Below are 25176 nucleotides of genomic sequence, written 5' to 3' on the forward strand. Positions count from 1 at the left end.
TTATGTTAAGGCAGAAGAAGGTCGGTTTGGTTTTGTAATATCGTCTAATAGAAAAACTTATAAAAGACTAATACGGCAATAATAAACAATCACATCTTCGAATTGATCAGTCGCACTACTACTTTCCACTCATTTATGTATAGTTAGGTATTTTGTTTATAGCAGCTTGATTATTTTATTGGTATCGGCTACTTTCTTTCACTACAAAATTCAAGTAATTTTGTTCACTAAAAAGTAAACAAATAAAAAAAATTATTTAATATATAGTTTTTTGCTTCTACTAGAATTCGAAGCTGAGATCTGATGATTCTCTCCCTAATATTTATGTAGTGAGGTAATTAGCGTATATATTCTCCTTTAATATGTCAGCCTTTAATTAGCTGATAGATGTTTCATAAAGGCTTAAAGAGTCATTTATGATATGACACGTGTATACCATCACAGATTAGTAATATTATATACAGCCTAGTGAAAAGACACCGCACATGATGAAAGATCGTAACTCGGCTCGGCATGGATATAAACATTTGTAAAGTGCTGAAATAATCAAATTAAAATGCTTGATCTAATATTGTTGTGCAAAATATTACAGTGGATGATAATATTGTTGTTTCTCTCACTAAATCCGCTTCACTAAATCTCTGTAGCATGCTATGTATTAGTTATACATAGGATAATACCAAATAGAATATATAACTAATATTTGTACTATTAGTAATACATAAGTTAAAAAACTGTACCAAATAAAAGATTAATAATACCAAAATTAATACATACATTTTTATCTCTAATTAATCCTACCAAACGATCTCTTAGTACATATGATTTATAGTAAAATAAGAATTTTTTCAATAAATACTAAAAATATAAAGTATGTCAAATTTTACGTTTGTACGCAGTTAAAAAATCCCTATTTACGCATGTGCTATCCGATAACAATCCCTATTTAAAAATTTATTCCCTAACTTTGTATAGCTTAAGAAGAAAAAACTAAACTGGAGTTGGACCAACTTCAGAAAACTCCCAAATCTAAGCTAGCATCCATAACAATCAGTACAATGCAATTACAAAAACCAAACTGCTATCTAAGAATAGAAATTTAATTCCTCCAGCCTTCTCGCTAATCTGAGCTTCATACCTTCTCTGCCGAAAAACTCTTACCATTTATTAACATCAATTAGTAAATCTATACTGGGAGAGTTAGGAATGTGTTAGGATAAATTAGTACAAAAAGCCATAGAATCTTCTTTAAAAAAGAGTTTCACACGAAAGAGACTTATCAGATATTTCTTCCTCTTTTTTTTTTTTTTTTTTTTGGGTTTTTAAAATTGATTTTAAGAGATGCATAACCACAAGAACCATAGTCAGGCAACGAAAAGAAAAAAATAGTAAACAAATACCGACCATAGAATGGTGGAACAAGTGTCGAACATCTACCTCAGCTTAGTAAACCCAAACAAGCAACATTGACATGCCACCTGTCCGTAGAGAATCTCCCTCATTGGTTCAGCTTCTTCATGTCCTAATGGATTGGTTCTCAATCTCCTTTGCCCCACCACTTATCAACCCCCCCCCCTTCCTCTTATTACATTTCCACTTCCTTTCTTCCCTCCTAAGGCCTAACGCACTTTGGCCTAATTAACAATTTTCTATAAATAATCTTCATTTCTTCCTTCACCAAATTATTTTACATTGCTAGAGAAGACTACACTCTTTCTTGAACTTGGGTTCAAGTAAAAGATGTATTCAACTGTGTTTTACACTTCAGTTCATCCATCCACTTCAGCTTTTTCAAGAAAGCAGCTGCCTTTCTTGATCTCTAAGGATTTCCCAACAGAGTTGTATCATTCTTTACCATGCAGTAGAAGCTTGGAAAATGGTCAAATTAAGAAAGTCAAAGGAGTAGTAAAAGCCACAATAGCTGAAGCTCCAGCTACTACTCCTACAACTGATTTGAAGAAGGTTCCACAGAAGAAGTTGAAAGTACTAGTAGCAGGTGGTGGGATTGGAGGGTTAGTGTTTGCATTGGCTGCAAAGAAAAGGGGATTTGAGGTGTTGGTATTTGAGAGGGATTTAAGTGCTATTAGAGGAGAAGGGCAATATAGAGGACCAATTCAGATACAGAGCAATGCATTGGCTGCTTTGGAAGCAATTGATATGGATGTTGCTGAAGACATAATGAATGCTGGCTGTATCACTGGTCAAAGGATTAATGGCTTGGTTGATGGTGTTTCTGGTAACTGGTAAATTTCACATCACTCTAATTTCTTCGTGCTAAGTCTTGTTTTTTCCTGGCTAAGTAGCTGAATAGACATTAATTTTACAAACTCCTCTTTGCTGTATGACTCTTATTCGAATTGACGGGTAATTTGATTGGATCATCTGTTATTTCACACTTAATAATAACTTGAATCTCTCTTAATTCTTAGATATGAAGTTTGTCCTTTGGCCAGTTCGAATTCACTAGTTATTGGTGCTTTAGAAATTGGAATCTTGTCTTCTTTATTTTTCTTAGTAATAATCTTACATAAGCTTTTAGTGAGGAAAAACCAAGAAAATAATGAATTGTTTGAAGTACTTAGCCTTTCAGAACTTAAACTGGAACTTAGTAGAGGGGAAAACCTTTAGAAATTGAATTAGTCAAAAGTTTACTGAGTCATAGTTGTCAAACTTATTTCTGGAAAAGGATCCATCTTTACCCTGCAATTTTACTGATAAATTGGTCTCAATTATTGTATTTGTATGAGCAGCTTTATTGCCTTTTGGGTTTTGGCTGACTTTGTTACGAGAACAGTTCCTTTAAATCTTGAGCTGCAAATTGTGACAATAGTTGGGTGTCAGGTATTGCAAGTTTGATACTTTCACTCCAGCAGTGGAACGTGGACTTCCTGTGACAAGAGTAATCAGCCGCATGACTTTGCAGCAGATCCTTGCACGTGCTGTTGGGGAGGATATAATTATGAATGAAAGTAATGTAGTTAACTTTGAGGATGATGGTGAAAAGGTAATATTAGATTTGATCTCTTTGTTTTCTTCTCTTCTCAAATATCAAGAAAGATTATAACTTTCTTAGTTTCATTCACGATCGTGTAGATCTTTCTTTGGAGTTTCATCAGTGTTAACTGTACCTAATTGTTCTGTCTTATTCATCAATTTTGAATACAGCTTCTCATGTGTTGTTTGAAATCAGGTTACTGTGACTCTTGAAGATGGACAGCAATATTCAGGTGATCTTCTGGTTGGTGCTGATGGCATAAGGTCTAAGGTATTCAAAATCGGTCTCCTTCTATTTCCTTTTATTATAATTACTACTTTGGTTAACAAGGATAGAGTGACTTGTGTATATTGTTACTTTAAGGTTGTGGTCCAGGTTAAAAAATAGGCCTGAGTCTGTATTGCGCGGTGAACCTTTGTTGGTTAATTCTACTTGGTTTAGAAGATCTCAAACATTGGCCTTTTATTGTAGGTACGGACTAATTTGTTTGGACCCAGTGATGTTACTTACTCTGGCTACACTTGTTACACTGGAATTGCAGATTTTATTCCTGCTGATATTGAGACAGTTGGGTATGAAATTTTACTTAGGATTTTTTTTTCCCTCTTCATGTCCTTATCTCTGTTGGTCTCGTTACGCTCACGCTAATGTTTTGATAGTAGAGGTTAAATTAAGTTATTTTTTTTTCTGAAGGTACCGAGTCTTTTTGGGCCACAAACAGTACTTTGTTTCTTCAGATGTGGGTGGAGGCAAGATGCAGTGGTATGCATTTCATAATGAACCAGCTGGTGGCGTGGATGATCCAAACGGTAAACATTCTTAGGCCACTTTAAATTATTTACTGGAAGACATTTTTGAATGCTTGACTTGTTACATAACTTCAATTTCATCCAAGGGGTTTCTTAACGGATTTTTCCTCACTAAGACCTGATTATAGTGTGGCAATAAGGTAAAGAAGAACTCATAGATTAGAATGAGATAAATTCGACGAATTATGCGTTGGGAAGTTTTGAACTGAAGTGCTGATTCGTATATAAACTAAAATTGTGGTAAGCAGGTGCACTCTAATTAATCTACTTAATTTCCGTAGAAGTTTCAGAGAATGATGCACGACAATTGGTTGTATCTACTCGTATATGTGAGGTTCTTACTTCACTGCAGAAATTGTTTGTTAACATATAGCTGAAAGTACAAGAATATTTTCATCGTAGAATTTATAGTGACAGCATCTGATTGTGTAGCGTAAAAAAACAAAGTCAAAACTGATAAGGTTCAAGAAACATCCATACTCTCGCAGCATTTGTGTAGACATTTATGTCATTGTATTGCAGAAAATGGTCATCAGGTTTTTATCTATTAGACCTCTAATATTCCATTTTCACTCTCTTGCCATATATTTTAAAGAATGATTCTTATCTCTCCCCCTCCCTTGCCTGCAACCATTAAAGTTGTAATCAAAAACTTTGTTTTCCGCACTCTCTATCCCCTTTTCTGGGGGTCCCCATGAACCGCATTTTAGTATTCGTGTTCGCCTTCTTTCTTCCTTCCCTTCCACACGGAAGGATCATGGGGTTCTCCTAACATACATATTCGGGGTGCAACTGTTTAGTAGGCAAGGTTCAGAACGGGTGGTGGTGGTTGGGGGGGGGGAGGGGGGAGGGGGAGTTATCAGGCAATAAGTATGTTATCATGAATATTTAAATTGCCACTATGATGCTCAAGAAGTTGAGAAATATTTATAGTCATTACATTGGTTTTACAATATATTTGTTGTTCATGCTGCAGGTAAAAAGGCAAGATTGCTTAAAATATTCGAGGGATGGTGTGACAATGTTATAGACCTATTAGTTTCCACAGATGAAGATGCAATTCTTCGACGTGACATCTATGATAGACCACCAACCTTTAATTGGGGAAAAGGTCGTGTTACATTGCTTGGGGACTCTGTCCATGCTATGCAGCCTAATTTGGGTCAAGGGGGATGCATGGCCATAGAGGTACACTCTTTATATTAGCCTTTGTGGCTTCACTTAATTAAAATGGCATTGTTGGTCGATTGTACCCCTTAGTCCCCTCTTGCTAAGAAGCAGGGCTGAGTGAGGACTTAAAACAATCGTGCATGACATAATTGTTAGGAGTCATGTTTAGGGAGATTGTAGTTTAGAGAACCTAAAAGTACAAACTTAGTCAATGGTTATGGGGGTATCTCTGGAACGTTATGGAATTTAACTACACCTAGCAAGAAAAAGTTTTTTGTTTTAGTTCGACCTGTCGTCGCATATGAAATAACGGACGGTATAAATTTAGCAACCCTTTTCCCACCGGATCCATTGCAGGAAAGGGATAATGTGCAATTTCGAATTGTCAATTATATCCTTTATGGAAATGGCAAACCGATTCGAGGAATTTCTGACACAAGTATTCAATTAGCTCGGACATGTTTAGTATTAAATTGGAACCAAGACAAAAAAAGTTCTTCCTGGTTAACTAGTCATTGGTCTTTGGCACCAAAGAAAGTCAAGAAGGTTGGGATGCAAGGTGGTTGTCGCTCAAGCAACTGTGGAAGTAGACTCCGTGAAATAGTCATGTGCATCAAAGAAATGGAAGGGCTCTCCTTCTCTATCTTGAACCTAGCTCTGCCCAGTTTGGATGAACAAAACCTTCGAGTGCGTATCTGGTGAGACTATGACTGTGTCAAGCGGGCGGGTACTTTGTTCTTTTTTCTTTTTTTCTTTTTAGTGGAGGTGGAAAGTGGGTATATGAGATTTTGGTTTCTGCCTTTTTTCCAAACTAAAACCCTTTGTCATGAGAAGACATTTCTGTATTTCTCTCCATCTACCAGTTTTTTAATATTGTTCCTGTCGTTAAATAAGGGTTAAATATTTGGAAAAACATTGGGGTTAAATATGTCCATGTAAGTAAGTATCATGAAGTGTAAACTGGATCACCTAATGCTCTTTGTATATCATCTTTGTCAAATACACGTATTATTGTAAGGTTGTATATGCCACTGAAATTTTCCTACCACAGGATAGCTATCAACTAGCACTGGAACTTGATAAAGCATTGAGCCGAAGTGCCGAGTCAGGAAGCGCAGTGGATATCATCTCATCTTTAAGGAGGTAATACATTATTTATTGGCTCAAGTGCTGTATAGTGGTTGGTTGAGTACGGGTTGCAACTTCATGATAATTAAAAAGTCAGTTCTAATTGGATGAAGTTCTAACCCACTCTACCACTAGCCTGAAAAAGACCTGCTTTAAATGCCATATCTGAACAAGTGCAGGAGATGAGGCATAATATTTGCATAACATTATATATGGAACTTCTCATCCATTAGTTCTGAAGCACCTCTCTCGTAGTCTGAGCTAAAAATTGTGGAGTGACTTGAACAGCTTCTATTTCTGCCAGTTATCTGATTTTTTATGATTTCCCTTGTCTCCAGCTATGAAAGTTCTAGAAAACTTCGAGTTGGAGTTATCCATGGACTGGCTAGAATGGCTGCAATCATGGCATCAACTTACAAGGCTTATCTTGGTGTCGGACTTGGTCCATTATCAGTATGGAGATCTGTCAATAACTTGAAATTGGAGTAGCTAATTCGTCTGATTTAGCAGAGCTCTTCTTATAGATATTGTTTTCTATTATTTTTGCAGTTTTTGACCAATTTTAGGATACCACATCCTGGAAGAGTTGGTGGAAGATTTTTTATTGACTTGGGAATGCCGCTTATGTTAAGCTGGGTTCTAGGAGGCAACGGGTAGGAATATGCAATCCTTATCTTGCTTCAATATGCTTAAACATCATCTTGGTTTCCTTGCGAGATCAGCCCATAGCTAGAGAGTAAAATTGCAATGCCACATCTATTTTTGCTTTTCGTTATAGCAGCTCTTGGGGTGCCCCTGCCTTTTATCTCAGTTCGTGGTTATTTGTTGATTCTGTTTCGTCAAAACTTATACTGGAAATTCTTTTATTACATCTAAAGCTTTCAAATTATTATTATTATTTTATTTTATTTACAGAAATATTAGAAGTTTACGATTTTCTATTGCTAGAACGATGCCTAGCAACTGATTTATAGGATGTTTTCAGCATCTGACATTAAATCTTTGAAGATACTAGTTACTGTAAAGTCAAGTGCCAACATTTGAATCCATGATGAATTTACTGGAATTCTTGGAAGTTGATACGTCCTCTCGGTTGACTCGTCTGTTTTTCTTGCAGTGAAAAGCTTGAAGGCAGAATAAAACATTGCAGGCTATCTGAGAAAGTAAGTTGTGTAAGGAACTATTCACTCAGCACACGAGCACAGAAAAGATTTGTGGCTTCTATTGTTACCTAATAAAGGTCGAAGTACTGAATTTTATGGGAGTAATAATATACTGTTTTGTGGTGATGAAGGCAAATGACCAATTGAGGAATTGGTTTGTAGATGATGATGCTTTAGAGCGTGCTACTGATGCAGAGTGAGTTTGAGAAACATAATATTTACAATTTTCATTTTCACCTGTCCCCTATTTTTCTAGTTTGCTTACTAAATTTGGTGCTCACTTGTTATCTTTCAGGTGGTTACTGCTTCCTGCCGGGAATGGCAATGCTGCTGTAGAAGCTCTTGTTTTAAGCAGAGATGAGGATATGCCTTGCACTATTGGGTATGCTTCTAGGTCTTAGCGCAAAGTAATCTTTGTTATTGTTTGATTTAAATCTGTTTTTAAAGATTTACAGCATTTAAATGACACAACTTTCTTTGAGGGGATGGTTTAAGTAATTTTACTGGATAAACTGAGCATTGAAGGCAAGAGTATAAAGCTACAGAACTTGAGATTTTTGTTTGTTTATTTGAATTCTTATTATTTAAAGCTCTTGAGGTATTCATAATTGTTCAAAAGATCATGCGTTGTGGTGCATCAATTGCAAATATCAATCTCCTCTAATAAACATATCTGATCCATTTGCATATCAAAAGTACTAAGCAGACAGGAAAGTAATGTCATCTAACCGAACATTGCTGTACGTAAGAGAGGAATAATTACTGCAATATTTGCTTCATTAGAAGAGTCACTGATGATCTTCTGGTTTCAGGTCTGTCTCACATACAAACATTCCTGGAAAATCACTAGTTATACCTTTGCCTCAGGTGGTTGCCATCTGTGCTCATCTCTTAAATGAGTCTAGAGCTAAGTATTGGACATTCTCCTAGTGAATGCATGCTTAGGTCATCTATTTTTCTTTTTCTAATCTCAGGTGTCCGAAATGCACGCCCGGATATCCTACAAAGGTGGAGCTTTTTTTGTAACTGATTTACGAAGTGAACATGGTACCTGGATTACGGAGTAAGTTCTACACTCAAGTATACTGTACTATTACACTGACTAGTATTTTATGAAGAGAAAATTAATGATTGTCCTGTCTTTGTAGTAATGAAGGCAGAAGATACCGAGCGTCTCCAAACTTTCCTACTCGCTTTCATCCATCAGATATTATTGAATTTGGTTCTGATAAGAAGGTGAGATACAAAACCTCTTCCTCGATATGCTTTAGACGAAGTATTGGCGTTAGCATTATTCATTTAAATTTGTGTGTATGTTATGCAGGCAGCATTTCGTGTAAAGGTAATGAAATTTCCTCCAAAAACTGCTGCAAAGAAGGAAGAGCGTCAAGCAGTGGGGGCAGCTTGAGAATTCTGAAGTTTGGCCTGATATAAACAGGGAAATTGTACAGCATTTTTATAGCAACAGCAGAAACTGAGCCATTTAAATCAGCTAATTTTGTATACTGTAGGTTTAGAAGATTGATAAACAGAACACCATGCAAGAAAATACAAAGATTATATAGTTTCCTCCTAAAGAAGCCTGGAGTTATTGGTCATTGTTTCTTTCTACCATTGCTAAAAACATAGTTTTGTATGTATATACAATTACGCAGTCCATAATGTTTAAGTGTCTTCCTTCATAAATTACGTTCATATATTTTCTTATAAATCTTTTATTGGAATTCAATCGCTATTTCAACTCTTTCTTTTGTTATTTTCTCTCTCAAAAAATTATATAGTGGGGAAATCTGGGGCAAATATTGAAAGTCAGGCCCAATCTCATTGGTTCTTTCTTTTGTTCATATTTGCTCGAAAGTTTTTGTTTGTAGTTAATTTCTCTAGGTGATTGATTACACTATTTGTTTTGTACTCTCAGACGATATATTGGAATTAAGAAATATTTTGAAAAATGTTTTCTTATTACTAAAAAATTATTTTTCAAGTATACTGCAGTTCTTTTATGTGGCTTTTTAAAGATTATTTATACAATGTTATTTTGTTTGCAAGACTTTTAATGTTGATGATCATTTTTTGTTATCTTTATCGCTTTGCCAATGTGGTAAAGGGATTCCGAAAACAAATTTATAATAATTTTATTTGCGCAGGGTCTAGTATTTTTCTCAGAGAAGGTGAAGTAATTTACTTATAACGCAATACAATAATGTGTGGACATTATCTTTTTCATAATAGTATTCGTAGATTTATCGTGTCCGTTTGAAATTCTCCCTCACACTGTTATTGAACTTGCACTTTCACTCTTTGTTAATTTTACACTTCAATAAGAATATGAAACATAAGTTAGCAAATGAAAAGTAATACTCTAATCATTTTTCAATGTATAATTTTTCATTTACCAACTAAAAGCTGAAAAGTAAAAATCAAAAAATGTTTTCCACGGAAAAAAATTCCTAGTGAATGGTCACATCAACTATTCGTTAAAAGTGGAAACGTTGTTGCCAAGCAGTGTAACACTTCTAATATTTGCCCACTGTCTGGACATTTGGGCCTTATATGCAAACAATTTGGGTTTATGATGTTGTCTGATATTTTTGGGGTATTATCATTTTTAGTCAATGTCAAAATTATTTATATTCACTAGCCAAAAAAGTGTATAAAATTTATATAACCTTGTCAGTATTGTGAATGTCTTTAGTTTTTCAATTGATTTTGTGACACGTAACCCCTTATTGACAAATCAAGTCGGAGATAATCATTAATCAAAGAGGTCGCAATACAGAAAAATTCAGGAAGAGTTAAATAGGATGGATACAAAGTTGAAATATTCCAAGAACAGAAATTGAAGAAACAGATGAACAATTTCTTTTATATCCTTATGCTTACTTTTAATTAGCACTATCAGTGGCGGACCCACACGGTAGAAAGCGGGTTGAACCCGCTTCGTCAAAAAATAATACGGTGTATATGTATAAATTATGATTAAAGTTGCATAAAGTTTATATAAATATTTTATTTGAACCCACTTGACAACTATTATTTTACGACTAAAATTATGTACTTATAAGAGTGAACTCGCATGCACAAAATCCTGAGTCCGCCACTGAACACTATGATTTTCGATCCCTATATATGTTCCCATCTACAAGAGGAGGTGTATCTAGTGTCACTTAGAATTAATCAAGACATAAGCCCAAATAGAAATTTCTAATGCTCCTAATGATCATTAGAATAGTGAGGTGACTTTTATATTGGCAAGGCCCTTGAACATGGCAGGTGGTTCATGCATTATGCATTAGTACTTTTATTTTATTATTTGGGATCTAAAATTTACTAACTTGACTAATTATGTCAAAGGAAAGCACTCCTTATAGGAGTTTGTATATTCTCAATATCCAAACTTGAGATCTTTAATTAAGAGTAAAGGAATCTTCATGCCATCATGCTCATTGGTAGTATAATGCATATTATTGATTGCTATGCACAATCATATGAACAAAGACGGATGTAACTCTACAAGTTCAAACTTTATATATATGTATATATATATATAGATCACCAAAATTTCGATAAATATTACTCTCGTGTGACCTCTTCCAGAGGAAGGACTCCCCACTCCCTAAGGTGTCGTGTCATATCCACTCCTGCCTAACTGACAAATCTCATTTCCATTTTCTTTCTTCAATTTGTCCTCACATCACATGGCAAATGGAGAAAATGGCGTCAGTGCTATTAGTATTGAGCAGTAGATCAGACACCACCATCTATGAACATAACTAACTTGTAGGATAAGGTATTTTTGCACCATTTCACGGACCAGAAGACAAAGTGAGGCCACTGGCCACCGCCACTACTTCTTCTTCAGACATAAGACAAATTTCATTTAATGTTGCATTCCTACTAACCGTCAAATTTTATCCCAACAAAAAAATAAGGCCCTCACCCTACACTTTGGACTGGCAAACTAGAAAACCGAACCGATATACTCGAAATATGTCTAACGCCAGTGGTAACAATTATATATCGCACTATCTACACTTATCAAAGTGTAATTTCTTCTTTTATCTTGTTTTCACCCTAGCTATTTACTTCAAAATTAAATTACGAGCAAGGTTGTTTACCGATATTTCTTAACATAGTTATTAGGAGTAGTATCTTTCTTCTATTTTCAACTGTTAAATATATAGCTTCTGGCTGGTGCTTTTCAAGGCGTTCAATCATTTGGGATCAGATTTAATAGCACAGAACACAATTTTTATACCCTCATCTCTCTGATCTTTAGTCCAACGCTGAAATTAAATGGTTCAAAATTTCTTACAAATTACATGCAAGAATAAATCAAATATGCGAATTTACTCTTCTTAAAATATATTCAGCTGGCTACAAACGAGGATAACCTTAGCTCATTCTGTCACAAAACCTACAAACACGTTACAACTGAGGCTGAGCTCCATACTCTTAAATCTTAGTTCTATCTCCAGTAGTACTGTATTTAATAGTATACGCGTGGGGGTGACAAAACTAACCCAAACCCATTTGACCCCTTCAACCCATGATGATGGTTTGGGCTGGAACAATTTTGAAGATGGGCTGTTTTGAACTAGCCCAAGTTAACCCATAAAAAATCATCAGCCCAAATGAATCCATGATAATGCCAACCTTGACTCATGAAAATGCTCAATCTTAAAGTTCTACCTTGATTCATGTTTTGAAAAATATTTTCTAATTTTTCAATATTTTGTTGGTTTAAATATTTGAAAAATATTTTCTTTATAAATTCGTTTTCTTCAATTGGTGAAAAATATTTTCCATATAAAGAGAAGGGAAAATATTTTTTAAAATTTTTTTTCAATCTTCCTCATCTCCACCAACCCATACCACCCCAATCCCCACCTCACCCCATTCTCACCCATGCACCACCCAACCCCAAGTCCCAACCCTAACTAATTGTTATTGACAAAAATAATCATCAAACATGAAAACAAATATGAAAATAAAGAGAAACACACTATCACAATAGAAAAAATAACAAATAAAATTTATATCAATAAAATGAAGAACGATATTGAGCTATTTTTTAGGTATCACAATAAAATAAAAGAAAGTACTCATTTTATTGAAATAAAAGAAAATATTTTTTCTTCAACATGAAAAGAAAGTATTGTTTTTATGAAAAAGAAAATATTTTTTTCATATCATGAAAAAAAGTAATCTTTTTCTTGAAACAAAAGAAAATATTTTTTCTACAACATGAAAAGAAAGTACTCATTTTATGAAAAAAAATATTTTTTCTACATAAAAATAAAGTACTTATTTTATTGAAATGAAAGAAAATACTTTTTCTACATTATAAAAAGATAATATTCATTTTATTGAAATGAAAAAGAAAATACTCTATCTACAATATTAAAATAAATTACTCTAAATAATATTTTTATTTAGGGTGGGGTGGAGGTGGTAGGTGGGAGTGGGTGGAAAGTTTCAATTTTACTATTTTTTTATTATTCTAATCTTTGTTATTATTATAAGACGATGAACTATCAAATAAAATTTTAAATTCAAATTGAGGAAACAAATCACTTGGCATGAATTGACATTTATTTCAAAATATAAGATAATTTTTATATATACTTATTTAAAAATTAAGAATAATACAAAGATTTGGGTCAATTTGGACGGGTTAGATTACAAGATCAGTAGCTCCAGAGACAAGGTAATACGCCAGTGTAGGCACATGATCACGAGCCAATGGCGGTGGGATTGACATGTGATGAGCCAACGGTCGGTTCAGATTCAGGTGGTAACCGTTGCAGCATTTACTCCCTCTCTTTACCAATTTCAGCTGAATTCCACCAATAAAACCTTGCTTACATTTTCAAGCAAAGATGTTGCAATTAAATCATGAAGTCAAACTTTCACATTCAAAGCAAATACATTTTCTATTGATTCCCGCAAATTGGATTAAAAATAACTCTTGAATGAGGTCAAACAAATAAAAGTCTTTATTGATTTTACTTTCTGTACACACCGATAACTACTGTAACAGTACTAGTCTCAAATAAATTGGAATCGACTATACTCAACTCATGTCATTATTAATACTAAATAAACTAAAAGAAAAAAGTTAGTTAATGTATATATATAACACTAGTAATAATAATAATAATATTTTTATTTAGATTTTTACCCGGTATTCGATACCTGCATTGGAGTCCGACTATATTCGGATTCGCACCGCGCAGGGCCCCATTCGGGGGAAGCTCTCCCTACTAAGAATTTTTCAATACCCATAACTTAAACCCGAGACCTCTAATTAAATGAAGAGCAGCTTTGCACCCCATCCTTTGGTGGTAATAACAATAATAATATTAGAAGTTATATAACAAGACTAAAAATTATTCCCGAATAAAATATATACCTAAGATTCTTTTTCTTTTTTAATTGTGCATGTCTTTAACTAAGTTTGTATTGACATCAATAATTTTTAAATCTTTCTATATACACTGATAGTTTAAAAATAAATTTACTATCTAATTATAGAGATTAATAACCTAAAAATAAGAGATATTACAACAATTGATGTCATAAAAATATCGCAAAGATTTTTCAAAATTATAAAAGGATCTAAACTTAAAATTAGTGGGTTCAAATTACTGTTCACTTACTATTAGTTTTAATACTAATACATATAAACTCTGTATAATTTCTAAAAACATTTTAATTGTATAGACAAAATTTGACAAGATATTGTAAATTGCACTAATCCCAAGTTCGCAAGTCCCAACCTATGAAAATCACCCCCTTAATGGCTCCTACTCCACTTCGCTCTTCATTTTTCCTTAGGTTCTTCATCGTTTAATTATATCGTTTGAAAGGATTCCGTTGGCATCCTTATGTAAGACCAGTCAAATTGAAATTCAGTCAAATACAAAATAGTTACCTGCCTCTCAGATTAGGACCCCGAAAGCAATTGAAAATTTCATCCTTTGGAAGATTTTTCTAAGTTAATAATCCAACATCTCCTTTTTATGACATGATATAAGGAATGATTATTAGGAGCCTTTTGGCATAAGCTTCCTCTTGAAGCAAATAGATGATCACCACTTAAATTTGTGTCGTTACAAAACAAAGAGTGCCCATTTTCCCTAGGAACTAATTATGACACTTGTCAAACAAAAGATTATCGATACATTAAGAAAAAAAGGGGTTTGTAGTAAATTGTATGATTACATTTTGAATAACCTTGAGTTAACACAACAGTAATATCAAGGGGAAAAACAAAAGGACTAGAGATAATCCTTGTATTAGCAATCTAATATTCTTTGATGCCCTCTCTAAAAGAATGCCGTTATGGTGTAATTGATAATAAAGTACCCTCAATGCAATAATATATGTCTAACTTGTACTTATTCGATTGCTTCAAAGTGGAAAGTGGCCCCTACTAGAGTACTACTACTATTTTTCATGCTTTGGCATTAGCCGTTCCTTGGATTTTGTTCAGTTAAGCAATGAGTACCCCTTTGCTTTCCTTTCTCAAAGCTTACTCGTTTGATAAATTACAGCACTCCATTCGTTCCATTTTATATGACTATATTTTTTTTCTAGTTCATTCTAAAAAGAAGATAATTTAATTTCAAATTTTTTATTTTATTTTTAATGAAATGATTTGGAGTAACACAAATATTTATGATTTGTTTTATATCAGAAGTTTCAAAAAAATTTCATTCTTTCTTAAACTCTGTGTCTATTCAAACTTTACTATATAAAATGGATCGGAATGGAGGGAGTATTAATTTTAGATATTTGATTTCTTAGAAAAATAATAAACATTTCTTACATCTTTTCCTAATTCACATTTACTGTTTCAATTAGAGGATTTTTACAATGGTTTAGATAAATACAATTGAGATGAGTAAATTTATTAAGGAGTACTGCGGAAAAATTATAAAATGAATGAAGGTAATATTTGTTTTTACCTGCTTGCCAAGTATAACAGAAACTCAACTAATAAAGGAAATGGATATGTTTTATAGCCTTTAATTGGAATGTCTTATAAGGACAAGGCATAGGAACGAGATTATCCCAAACTATCATCACTACCAAACTATTTTCACTATGTATATTGTGATTATAACAGCTGACAACGATAATTATGTTGCCTAGTATATATTTTTTATGTTGCAAGCTAAATATGATTTCAGATTTAGCTTTCCTACCAAAATGTTGTGCTTAGTCTTTTTTAGAAAATTTTGATATCAGAAGGCAAAACAACGGCAGTGGATACTCGGTGCCTAACCTCATTACGATGGAATGAAAGGGACATGGTCTTTTCAGAATAAGGCTCAACTGTCGAACTGGAAATTGACATAGTCGTTATTTATTAAGGCCATTATATTAAACCAACCTATTATTGTGTATCGTCACTCGATTATTATTTATTTTATCGAATTTAATAAATTGTTTTTATAACAGAAAAAACACTCTACTTTACTTAGTGTGTACGGTCAATACCGATTCTCGGTCATAAAGACTGACCGAAATGATGACGTCTCGATCAAAGGGTATCCACATAACCAACTGTGACGAATTCCGACGTAAGGGCGTCGAGTTTCGAGCTATAAGACCGATCGACGACAAAACTCGGTATCATTATCGAGTCTGTATCCGAATCGAACTACGAAGCAACTCCGACCGGTACAGGCCCTGAATGTCGATGCCCCAAGGTAGAATGGACTCGAACCAAGACCAGGGGTTCGACCTAACACCAAGCCCGAGCCAGCACCGAGCTCGCCGACAAAAGCCATTATAACCGCACCGAGGGAGAGAATCTTGGCAGGAATCAAGGAAGAGACAAATCATCATGGGTCATCCACTATATGTATTATTTTATTATGTTACTATAGATAAAGTAGTTATCCTCTATTATAAAAAGGGACATAGATTGCAATAGACCCATCCTCCCCAAGATACATTAAGAGTTCATGTTGCTTATTGAGCCTTCCAATTGATTATTCCCATTTTATAGCAAAATACTGGTATTGTCATTTTTGTATCATAAGGAATTTATGTATCCTTAGAACCACACCTAAATTCAAAGTTTTTCGATTTTCAGGTAAACAATTTGGCGTCCACCATGGGGCTAAGGGTAACATTGATTGTTTGATATAAATCTACAGTACACTCCAGCTTAAAACCTCAAATCAGCAATGGCTCTACCTATCGACCTCGAAGTCGGCCTTCAAGATGAAACCAACAACTTGGCGCCCGGGGCCGGAAGGCTACCTGACAACGGCAACGAGGCTCGGATCGAAGAAACCGAAATTCGAGCCGAAGTACCATTGGATATCAATTCACAAATAGCTCTAGGAGCAAATCAACGTTCTGAACCGGAGAGAAGCATTCAGGGCGGTGCTCGACCCATAGCCCGAGACACCCACAACACGGAGAAAATCGGGGTCAGCTTGCGTATGATTTTCTAAATGCTACAAGCCCAACAAGCAGCGACAACTCCGTTACAGAGCCAAACTCATATGCAAAGCAGGCCGAACTTCAATCCACTTCTTCGAGAAGTCACCCCCGTGACGGAGCCCGCCATAGTAAAATCAAACAAGCAAGAATTAGGGACCATTCCTGAAATTTCTAAATTACTCGAGAAACTCACAAAACGAGTCGAAGCGAACGACAAAAAAATGGAAACATATAATGCTAGGGTCGATCAAATCCTGGGGGATCCGCCGATGATAAAAGGGCTTGATTCGAAAAAAATTCATACAAAAACCTTTTCCCTCGAGCGCGGCCCCAAAACCAATCCCCAAAATATTTTGTATGCCCGAAATTCCCAAATAAAATGGTACATCCGATGCTAACGAACATGTCACCTCCTACACATGTGCCATCAAAGGCAACGATTTGGAGGACGATGAAATCGAATCCGTGTTGTTGAAAAAATTCGGAGAAACCCTCGCAAAGGGAGCAATGATCTGGTACCACAATTTGCCGCCAAATTTCATTGATTCTTTTGCCATGTTAGCAGATCCGTTCGTAAAAGCACATGCTTGTGCCATAAAGGTCGCAACAAGGAAATCAGACCTCTTCAAAGTAAAACAAAGGGGTAACAAAATGCTGAGGGAATTCGTATCCCGATTACAAATGGAACGTATGGATTTGCCGCCGGTCACAGACGATTAGGCCGTACAAGCTTTCACTCAAGGGTTGAACGGGTTAAGTTCGACAGCATCACGTCGGCTGAAATAAAATTTGATCGAGTACCCGGCAATAACCTCGACAGATGTACACAACCGTTACCAATCAAAAATCAGGGTCGAAGATGATCAATTGGGAGCCTCGTACGGACCCGCGCACCAGAACCGCACTAACACTAAAAATCAGAGGGAAATCAACAGAGAACAAAGAATGAACAGAGATCGATACCAACCATACATCACAGATCGGATGGATAATGGTTCAGCACGTGATACGGTTTGGAACAACCGAAGGACTGATCGGGGACAAAATTCTCGGGGACTTATGAGTAAGAGCGACTTTGATAAATTTGCCGATCCTATAGAAGTTCCTCGATTATCGGAATATAACTTCAGCATCGATACATCTGCCATCGTATCGGCCATCGGACGCATCAAAGACACTAGGTGGCCTCGACCCATGCAGACCGATCTTGCCCAAAGGAATCCGAATCAAATGTGCAAATATCATGGAACCCTTGGCCACAGAACGGAAGATTGCAGGCAATTAAGAGAGGAAGTAGCCCGCTTATTTAACAAAGGGCACCTTCGGGAATTTCTGAGTGATAGGGCGAAGAATCAGTTAAATAACAAGGACTTCGGCAAGCAAAACGAGCTAGAAGAACCGCAACATGTAATTCACATGATCGTCGGCGGCGGCGATACCCCTCAGGGACCAGTGCTTAAACACACTAAAACATCGATTGTGTGGGAAAAACGATCTCGAACTCAGGATTACACACCCATAGGGACTTTGTCTTTCAATGATAAAGATGCAAAGGGAATCATCCAACCCCATAACGATGCACTGGTAATATCCGTACTCATGAATAAAACTAAAATTAAGCGTGTGTTAATTGATCCAGGTAGCTCGACCAATATCATCAGATCGAGGGTCATAGAATAGCTCGGTCTGTAGAACCAGGTCGTACCCGCGACTCTGGTTCTAAATGGATTCAATATGGCATGTGAAACCACCAAATGCGAGATAACCCTATCGATAAATGTGGCCGAAACTATCTAGGAGATAAAGTTTCACGTGATCGAAGGCGATATGAGATATAACGCCCTTTTCGGAAGGCCATGGATCCACAACAAGAGAGTTGTACCTTCGACCCTACACTAGGTCCTCAAATTCCCTACATTGGGAGGTGTCAAAGTTGTGTACGGAGAACAACCGGCCGCAAAGGAAATGTTCGCCATCGAGGAGGCAAAATCAATATCTTCATCTTCACTGATAAAAGGAACGGGTTCAGAAGGAGATGCAATCGAAGAACAGAATGCCAAATAGCAATCACAGACATCGGCTTCGACCTAGTCAAGTAAGCGAAACATTGAAGAAGACGATGATCGATGGATCCCTCAATCCTTCGTAACCCCCGATGATTCCGATGCAACCAAATCAACGATTGAGGAACTGGAGCAAATCATACTGATCGAACGCTGGCCCGAGCGAAAGGTATACCTGGGGACGGGTTTGAACCCCGAACTCAGGAAGAAACTCATTCGATATCTTATTGATAATATCGATTGTTTTGCCTGGTCCCATCTAGATATAACAAGGATCCCGCCGGACATAACGATGTACCAGCTAAGCTTGGACCCTAGGTTCAGACCGGTGAAGCAAAAAAGAAGACCCCAGTCCGAGGGAAAGCATGCATTCATAAGGGATGAGGTAACCAAACTTCTCAAAATAGGGTCCATTCGGGAGGTAAAATACCCCGAATGGTTAGCCAATGTGGTTGTAGTGCCTAAAAAGGGGGGACAAACTTAGAATGTGTGTGGACTATAAAGATTTGAACAAGGCATGCCCCAAAGATTCCTTTCCACTGCCCAATATCGATCGCATGATCGATGCCACGGCTGGCCACAAGATCCTCACTTTTCTCGACGCCTATTCCGGGTATAATCAAATTCAGAAGAACCTGGACGACTGGAAAAGACTTCATTTGTGACCTAATATGGAACATATTGCTACAACGTAATCCCCTTCGGACTAAAAAATGCAGGAGCTACTTATCAACGCCTAGTAAATAAAATATTCGAAGAACATATAGGTAAATCAATGGAAGTCTATATTGATGACATGCTAGTTAAATCCCTGCGTGCAAAGGACTATTTAACCCATTTGCAGGAAACGTTCGAGATTCTGAGGAAATACAACATGAAGCTCAACCCCGAGAAATGTGCTTTCGGGGTCAGTTCGAGCAAATTCCTCGACTTCATGGTGTCAAATCGGGGAATCGAGATTAACCCCGACAAAATCAAGGCCATCGAAGACATTACCATCGTGGACAGCGTGAAAGTTGTACAAAGGTTAACGGGAAGAATTGCAGCCTTAGGCCGGTTCATTTCAAAATCAACAGATCGAAGTCACAAAATTTTCTCCCTACTGAAAAAGAAGAACGACTTCGCCTGGACACCAGAATGCCAGCAAGCGTTGCAGGAATTAAAACGATATCTATCGAGCCCACCACTGCTTCACACTCCAAAAACAGGCAAAAAACTGTACTTATACTTGGCGGTATCGGAAGTCGCCGTTAGCCGTGTCTTAGTTCGAAAGGAGCAAGGTACGCAATTTCCTGTTTATTACGTAAGTTGGACCTTAGGAAAAGCAAAAACTAGGTATCCGCACTTAGAAAAATTGGCACTTGCGCTAGTATGCGCCTCCAGAAAATTAAGGCCGTACTTTCAATGTCACCCCATAAGCGTATTAACCACCTACCCACTCTATAATATTTTACATAGGCTCGAACTGTCAGGCCGATTGGCCAAATGGTCCATCGAACTCAGCGGGTACGATATCGAATATCAACCCCGTACGGCCATTAAGTCTCAAATTTTAGCAGACTTCGTGGCCGACTTCGCGCCAACCCTCGTACCCGAAATCGAAATAGAACTCATTGTGAAATCAAGTATATCATCAGGGGTATGAACACTTTTTACAGACGGGGTTTCGAACGTAAAGGGGTTCGGGCTAGGCATGGTTTTGAAACCCCCCACGGGAAACATTATTAGGCAAGCCATTAACACTATCAGGTTAACTAACAACGAGGCCGAGTATGAAGCCATGATTGCAGGTCTCGAACTAGCTAGAAACTTGGGAGCAGAAGTCATTGAGGCGCATTGTGACTCTTTGCTCATGATGAGTCAAGTAAACAAAACCTTCGAAGTCCGAGAAGGTAGAATGCAAAGGTATTTGGACAAACTGCTTATCACTTTGCACCATTTCAAACAATGGACTCTACGGCATATTCCACGAGAACAGAATAATGAGGCCGATGCTCTTGCGAATTTGGGATCGTCGGTCAAGGTAGATAATTTGAGCTCGAGGACTGTCGTTCAACTCTCAAAATCGTTAATCGAAGATGGGCACGCCGAAGTAAATTATGCTATCTTAACCTGGGATTTGAGAAACAAGTATATTGAATACTTAAAAACGGAAAGCTCCCGCTAGACCGTAAAGATTCCAGGACCTTACGAACAAAAGCTGCTCGATTTACGTTGGCCATTGACGGAACACTATATCGAAGGACCTACGATGGACCAATGGAAGTATGCTTAGGTCCGGGAGATAATAATTATATCCTCCGGGAAGTACACGAGGAGCTTCACTCGGTCCTATCCCCATGGTCGTTCATGAAATGGGGAATGGACATCGTCGGCCCTCTGCCATCGACCCCAGGTAAAGCCAAATTCATTTTATTTATGATTGACTATTTTTCTAAATGGGTTGAAGCGCAGGCGTTCGAGAAAATAATAGAGAAGGAAGTTATAGACTTTATTTGGGATCATATCATATGCCGATTCGGGATACCCGGCGAAATAGTATGTGATAATGGGAAGCAATTCATTGGCAGCAAAGTCACAAAATTCTTCGAAGATCACAAAATAAAAAGGATACTATCAACGCCATACCACCCCAGTGGGAACGGACAGACCGAATCAATGAACAAGACTATTCTTCAAAACCTGAAGAAGAGGTTGAACGACGCCAAGGGACAATGGAGAGAAATCCTGCCCGTAGTCCTTTCGGCATACCGGACAACGTCAAAATCCAGCACGGGGGCAACCTTATTCTCCTTAGTGTATAGTTCCGAAGCATTGATACCGGTCAAAGTCGGTGAACATAGTCCCAGATTTCGATTCATGACGAAAAAATCAAATAACGAGGCCATGAACACCAACCTTGAATTATCGGACGAAGGACGAGAAGCTGCCCTCATCCGATTGGCCGCCCAAAAGCAACGAATCGAAAGGTATTATAATCGAAGACCTAATCTTCGCCATTTCAAACTCGGGGACTTAGTATTAAGGAAAGTCACCATCAATACCCGGAATCCAAACGAAGGGAAATTAGGACCCAATTGGGAGGGACCATATCAGGTGCTCGAGGGCGTCGGGAAAGGATCATACAAGCTCGGCATCATAAACAGCAAACAGCTATCAAGCAGTTGGAATGTATCACATCTAAAATGGTACTACTGCTAAGGTACGAACTTCCCACATTTATTTAACTAACCCCTGCAGAAAGTCTGGGCAAAAGCTAAATGTTGCTATGTGGAGTCGATCGCTAAACCATCCAGAGCCTTTGAACCCACACCACATAGCTGAGATGGATCTTTCACTTAAAATCACGTGTTGCACTCTTTTTCCCTTAGACCGATTTTTATCCCAAATGGAATTTTCGGCAGGGTTTTTAATGAGGCAACCATCGATCGCGGTGCACTTTTAAACAGTATCTGAGGCATCTATCCAATCGACCTCGAATACCGGGGAGGGCATAAGGACCTCAAATACATCAAATTCAGATACATAAAAAGTCATTTCACAACAATAGGGTTCCAAGAGGAAATATTATAAGAGCCAAAATGGTCAAAACGAACCATGCTCATGTAGATTGGCCCGAACATAGGCGCAAAACATGAACACATGTACAATGACTTGAGATTTATTGTGCAGCCAGAATTAAGATTCACTCAATTATTAAGCCTACGGGCTACATTGTCTCGATTTCGATACATTCACTCAACCATTAAGCCTACGGGCTAGTTACACTTCGAGTTCGAATCATTCACTCGACTAAGCCTACATGCTATGTTTATTTCGAGTTCGAGCAAGCACTCACTCGACCATTAAGCCTAAGGGCTACTTACACTTCGAGTTCGAATCATTCACTCGACTAAGCCTACGGGCTATTTTTATTTTCGAGTTCGAGCAAGCACTCACTCGACCATTAACCCTACGGGCTACTTACACTTCGAGTTCGAATCATTCACTCGACTAAGCCTACGGGCTATTTTTATTTTCGAGTTCGAGCAAGCACTCACTCGACCATTAAGCCTACGGGCTACTTACACATCGAGTTTGAATCATTCACTCGACTAATCCTATGGGCTATTTTTATTTCGAGTTCGAGCAAGCACTCACTCGACCATTAAGCATCTGGGCTATTTACACTTCGAGTTCGAATCATTCACTCGACTAAGCCTACGGGATATTTTTATTTTGAGTTCGAGCAAGCACTCACTCGACCATTAAGCCTACGGGCTGCTTACACTTCGAGTTTGAATCATTCACTCGACTAAGCCTACGGGGTATTTTTATTTCGAGTTCGAGCAAGCACTCAGTCGACCATTAAGCCTACGGGCTACTTACACTTTGTGTTCGAATCATTCACTCGACTAAGCCTACGGGCTATTTTTTGAGTTCGAGCAAGCATTCACTCGACCATTAAGCCTACGGGCTACCTACACTGCTTCGAGTTCGAATCACTCGACTATTAATCCTACAGGCTACTGTTATTCCGAGTTCGAGCAAGCACTCACTCACGGGCTACAATATTTCAAAACATTCACTCTACGGCTAATAAGCTACTTTTACAAATCACCTACGGATTATGTTCCTTCAAATTTTGATTCATCGACTCAACAAGCAAACCCAAGGGCTACAAGTCTGATCGATCAGAGAGACTACAAGGTCAACATTCGATTAAAAGCCTTCACAAAACAAAAACAAGTCGACCTCGTCATACACATATATACAAAAATTGCCCATGTGACTAATTTACAGACACGAAGAATCAGAAACTAAGCTTCCTAGTCGAGCTCTTCCCCATCCCCGGATCCGCTTTTACTACCATCATCGTCATTATCATCAGAAACGAAGGCTTCAGCTTCCGCTTCGAGCTCTTTTGCCTTTTTTACCTCTTCGGTAAGGTCGAAACCTCGATCGTGTATCTCCTCGAGGGTCTCCCTCCGAAACCTACACTTGGCAAGTTCGGCAACCCAATGAGCTCGAGTATCGGCGGTCTTCGCCGCTTCTCGGGCCTCGATCTAAGCAGCCTCAGCATCAGCCCGATATACAGCAATGGACTTGTCCGCCAAAAATTTTGATGACTCAACTTCCGCTTTAGCCTCAGCAAGTCGTGTTTCAAGCTCCTCGATACTCTTTGCTTGAACCGACCCCTTTTGCTTGACAATTCGAAGTTGAACGTCGGCCGATAATAATTTCTTAAAGATGGTTTCTTTTTCCGCTGCCAGGCGGTCGAGGTTCTCCTTCCACCGATTGCATTCAGCTCGGATTTGGTCGACTTCTTCTCGAAGTAACCTGATCTTTTCGATCTTTTGCTGCAACTAAGACAACGAAGGGTTAACTTCCACGGTTGAGTCAGACCCATACTTTAACAGAACAAGGCTCACCTGTTTATCGAGCTCGATCCCTTCTTCACGGACCTTAGTCAAATCCGCTTGAAGATCCTTTATAACCTCATACTTTTGGCTGCAAAGAAGCCGCATGGCATCTCTCTCACCTGAGACCTTCCGGAGCTCAGCCTCACACTCGCTAAGATCGACTCGAAACCTAATAATAGCATGCACAGTAAGAAACAGGAGTCAAGTATGGGAAGGAACAGAGAAACCAAGTATGAAAATATCATTACCCGAGTAATGAAACGCTAAGCCTCCTCTAATAAGAGAGAAACATCACCGATATCAGAACCATCGTCGACCCCAGTAAAACAATCCCTAAAAGGATCTCCTGCACCAGAGCCAGCACCGATATCAGGAGTCTTCAACTCTCGAGCTTCCTTCAATGCCTCCTTAGAAAAAGACGGAAGAGAAGGCGAATGACCCATTGTCAAAGCCCCGAGCAATTCACTCAGAGCACTCTGGTCGAGACTCAGGTCTTCGGAACCAACCCTGACAAACACAACCGCCATCGGCTCGGGAGCTCTAGAAACCTCGATGGCCTCCGTAGATCGAATCACCAAAGTCGAAGAGCTATCTTCTTCTCCTTCTTCTATCAGTCGTTGGACCGAGTCCATCGAAAGGGCGATTGCTTTTCTCCTCACCCTTCGAGTTTTGGGCTTCGGGTCCTCTAACCGAGAGGAAGCTCTTCGCTTCTTATCTTTCCCCTGTTCGAGAACCAGGGACTTGTTTCCTTCTTCACCGCTCGAAGGCCTCAGAACGACATCCCTGGTTACGCCTGCACGAAAGAAAATCGGTAACAAAAAGAAAGTGAAGAACACTTCGAAGAAAGAAGGAAGCAAACCTCACCGTGATTCTTGGCCTCTTATCTGCCTTTTGCCAAATCACGCCAAGCGCGTTCGGCATAAGAGGAGCTCGAGGCTAAATTCTGAACCCAGTCCTCGAGGTCAGGCACTGCTTGTGGCA

The 25176-nt window shown here is 37.9% G+C and overlaps 1 protein-coding gene across 1 annotated transcript; it reads left to right on the plus strand.

Annotated features, from left to right (window-relative positions):
• The first annotated feature begins 1600 nt into the window (after positions 1-1600).
• On the plus strand, positions 1601-8994 carry LOC104104310 (zeaxanthin epoxidase, chloroplastic). Its single transcript, XM_009612360.4, has 16 exons — positions 1601-2243; positions 2842-3004; positions 3191-3265; positions 3467-3567; positions 3689-3804; positions 4781-4992; positions 6026-6117; positions 6441-6555; positions 6652-6755; positions 7220-7265; positions 7397-7461; positions 7561-7647; positions 8078-8132; positions 8240-8328; positions 8414-8501; positions 8590-8994. Exons 1-16 carry the CDS (start codon positions 1741-1743, stop codon positions 8671-8673), a joined length of 1995 nt encoding a protein of 664 aa, XP_009610655.1. The 5' UTR covers positions 1601-1740; the 3' UTR covers positions 8674-8994.
• Positions 8995-25176: the final 16182 nt, after the last annotated feature.

The sequence above is a fragment of the Nicotiana tomentosiformis genome, chromosome 2 (assembly GCF_000390325.3).
Source record: "Nicotiana tomentosiformis chromosome 2, ASM39032v3, whole genome shotgun sequence".
NCBI lineage: Eukaryota > Viridiplantae > Streptophyta > Magnoliopsida > Solanales > Solanaceae > Nicotiana > Nicotiana tomentosiformis.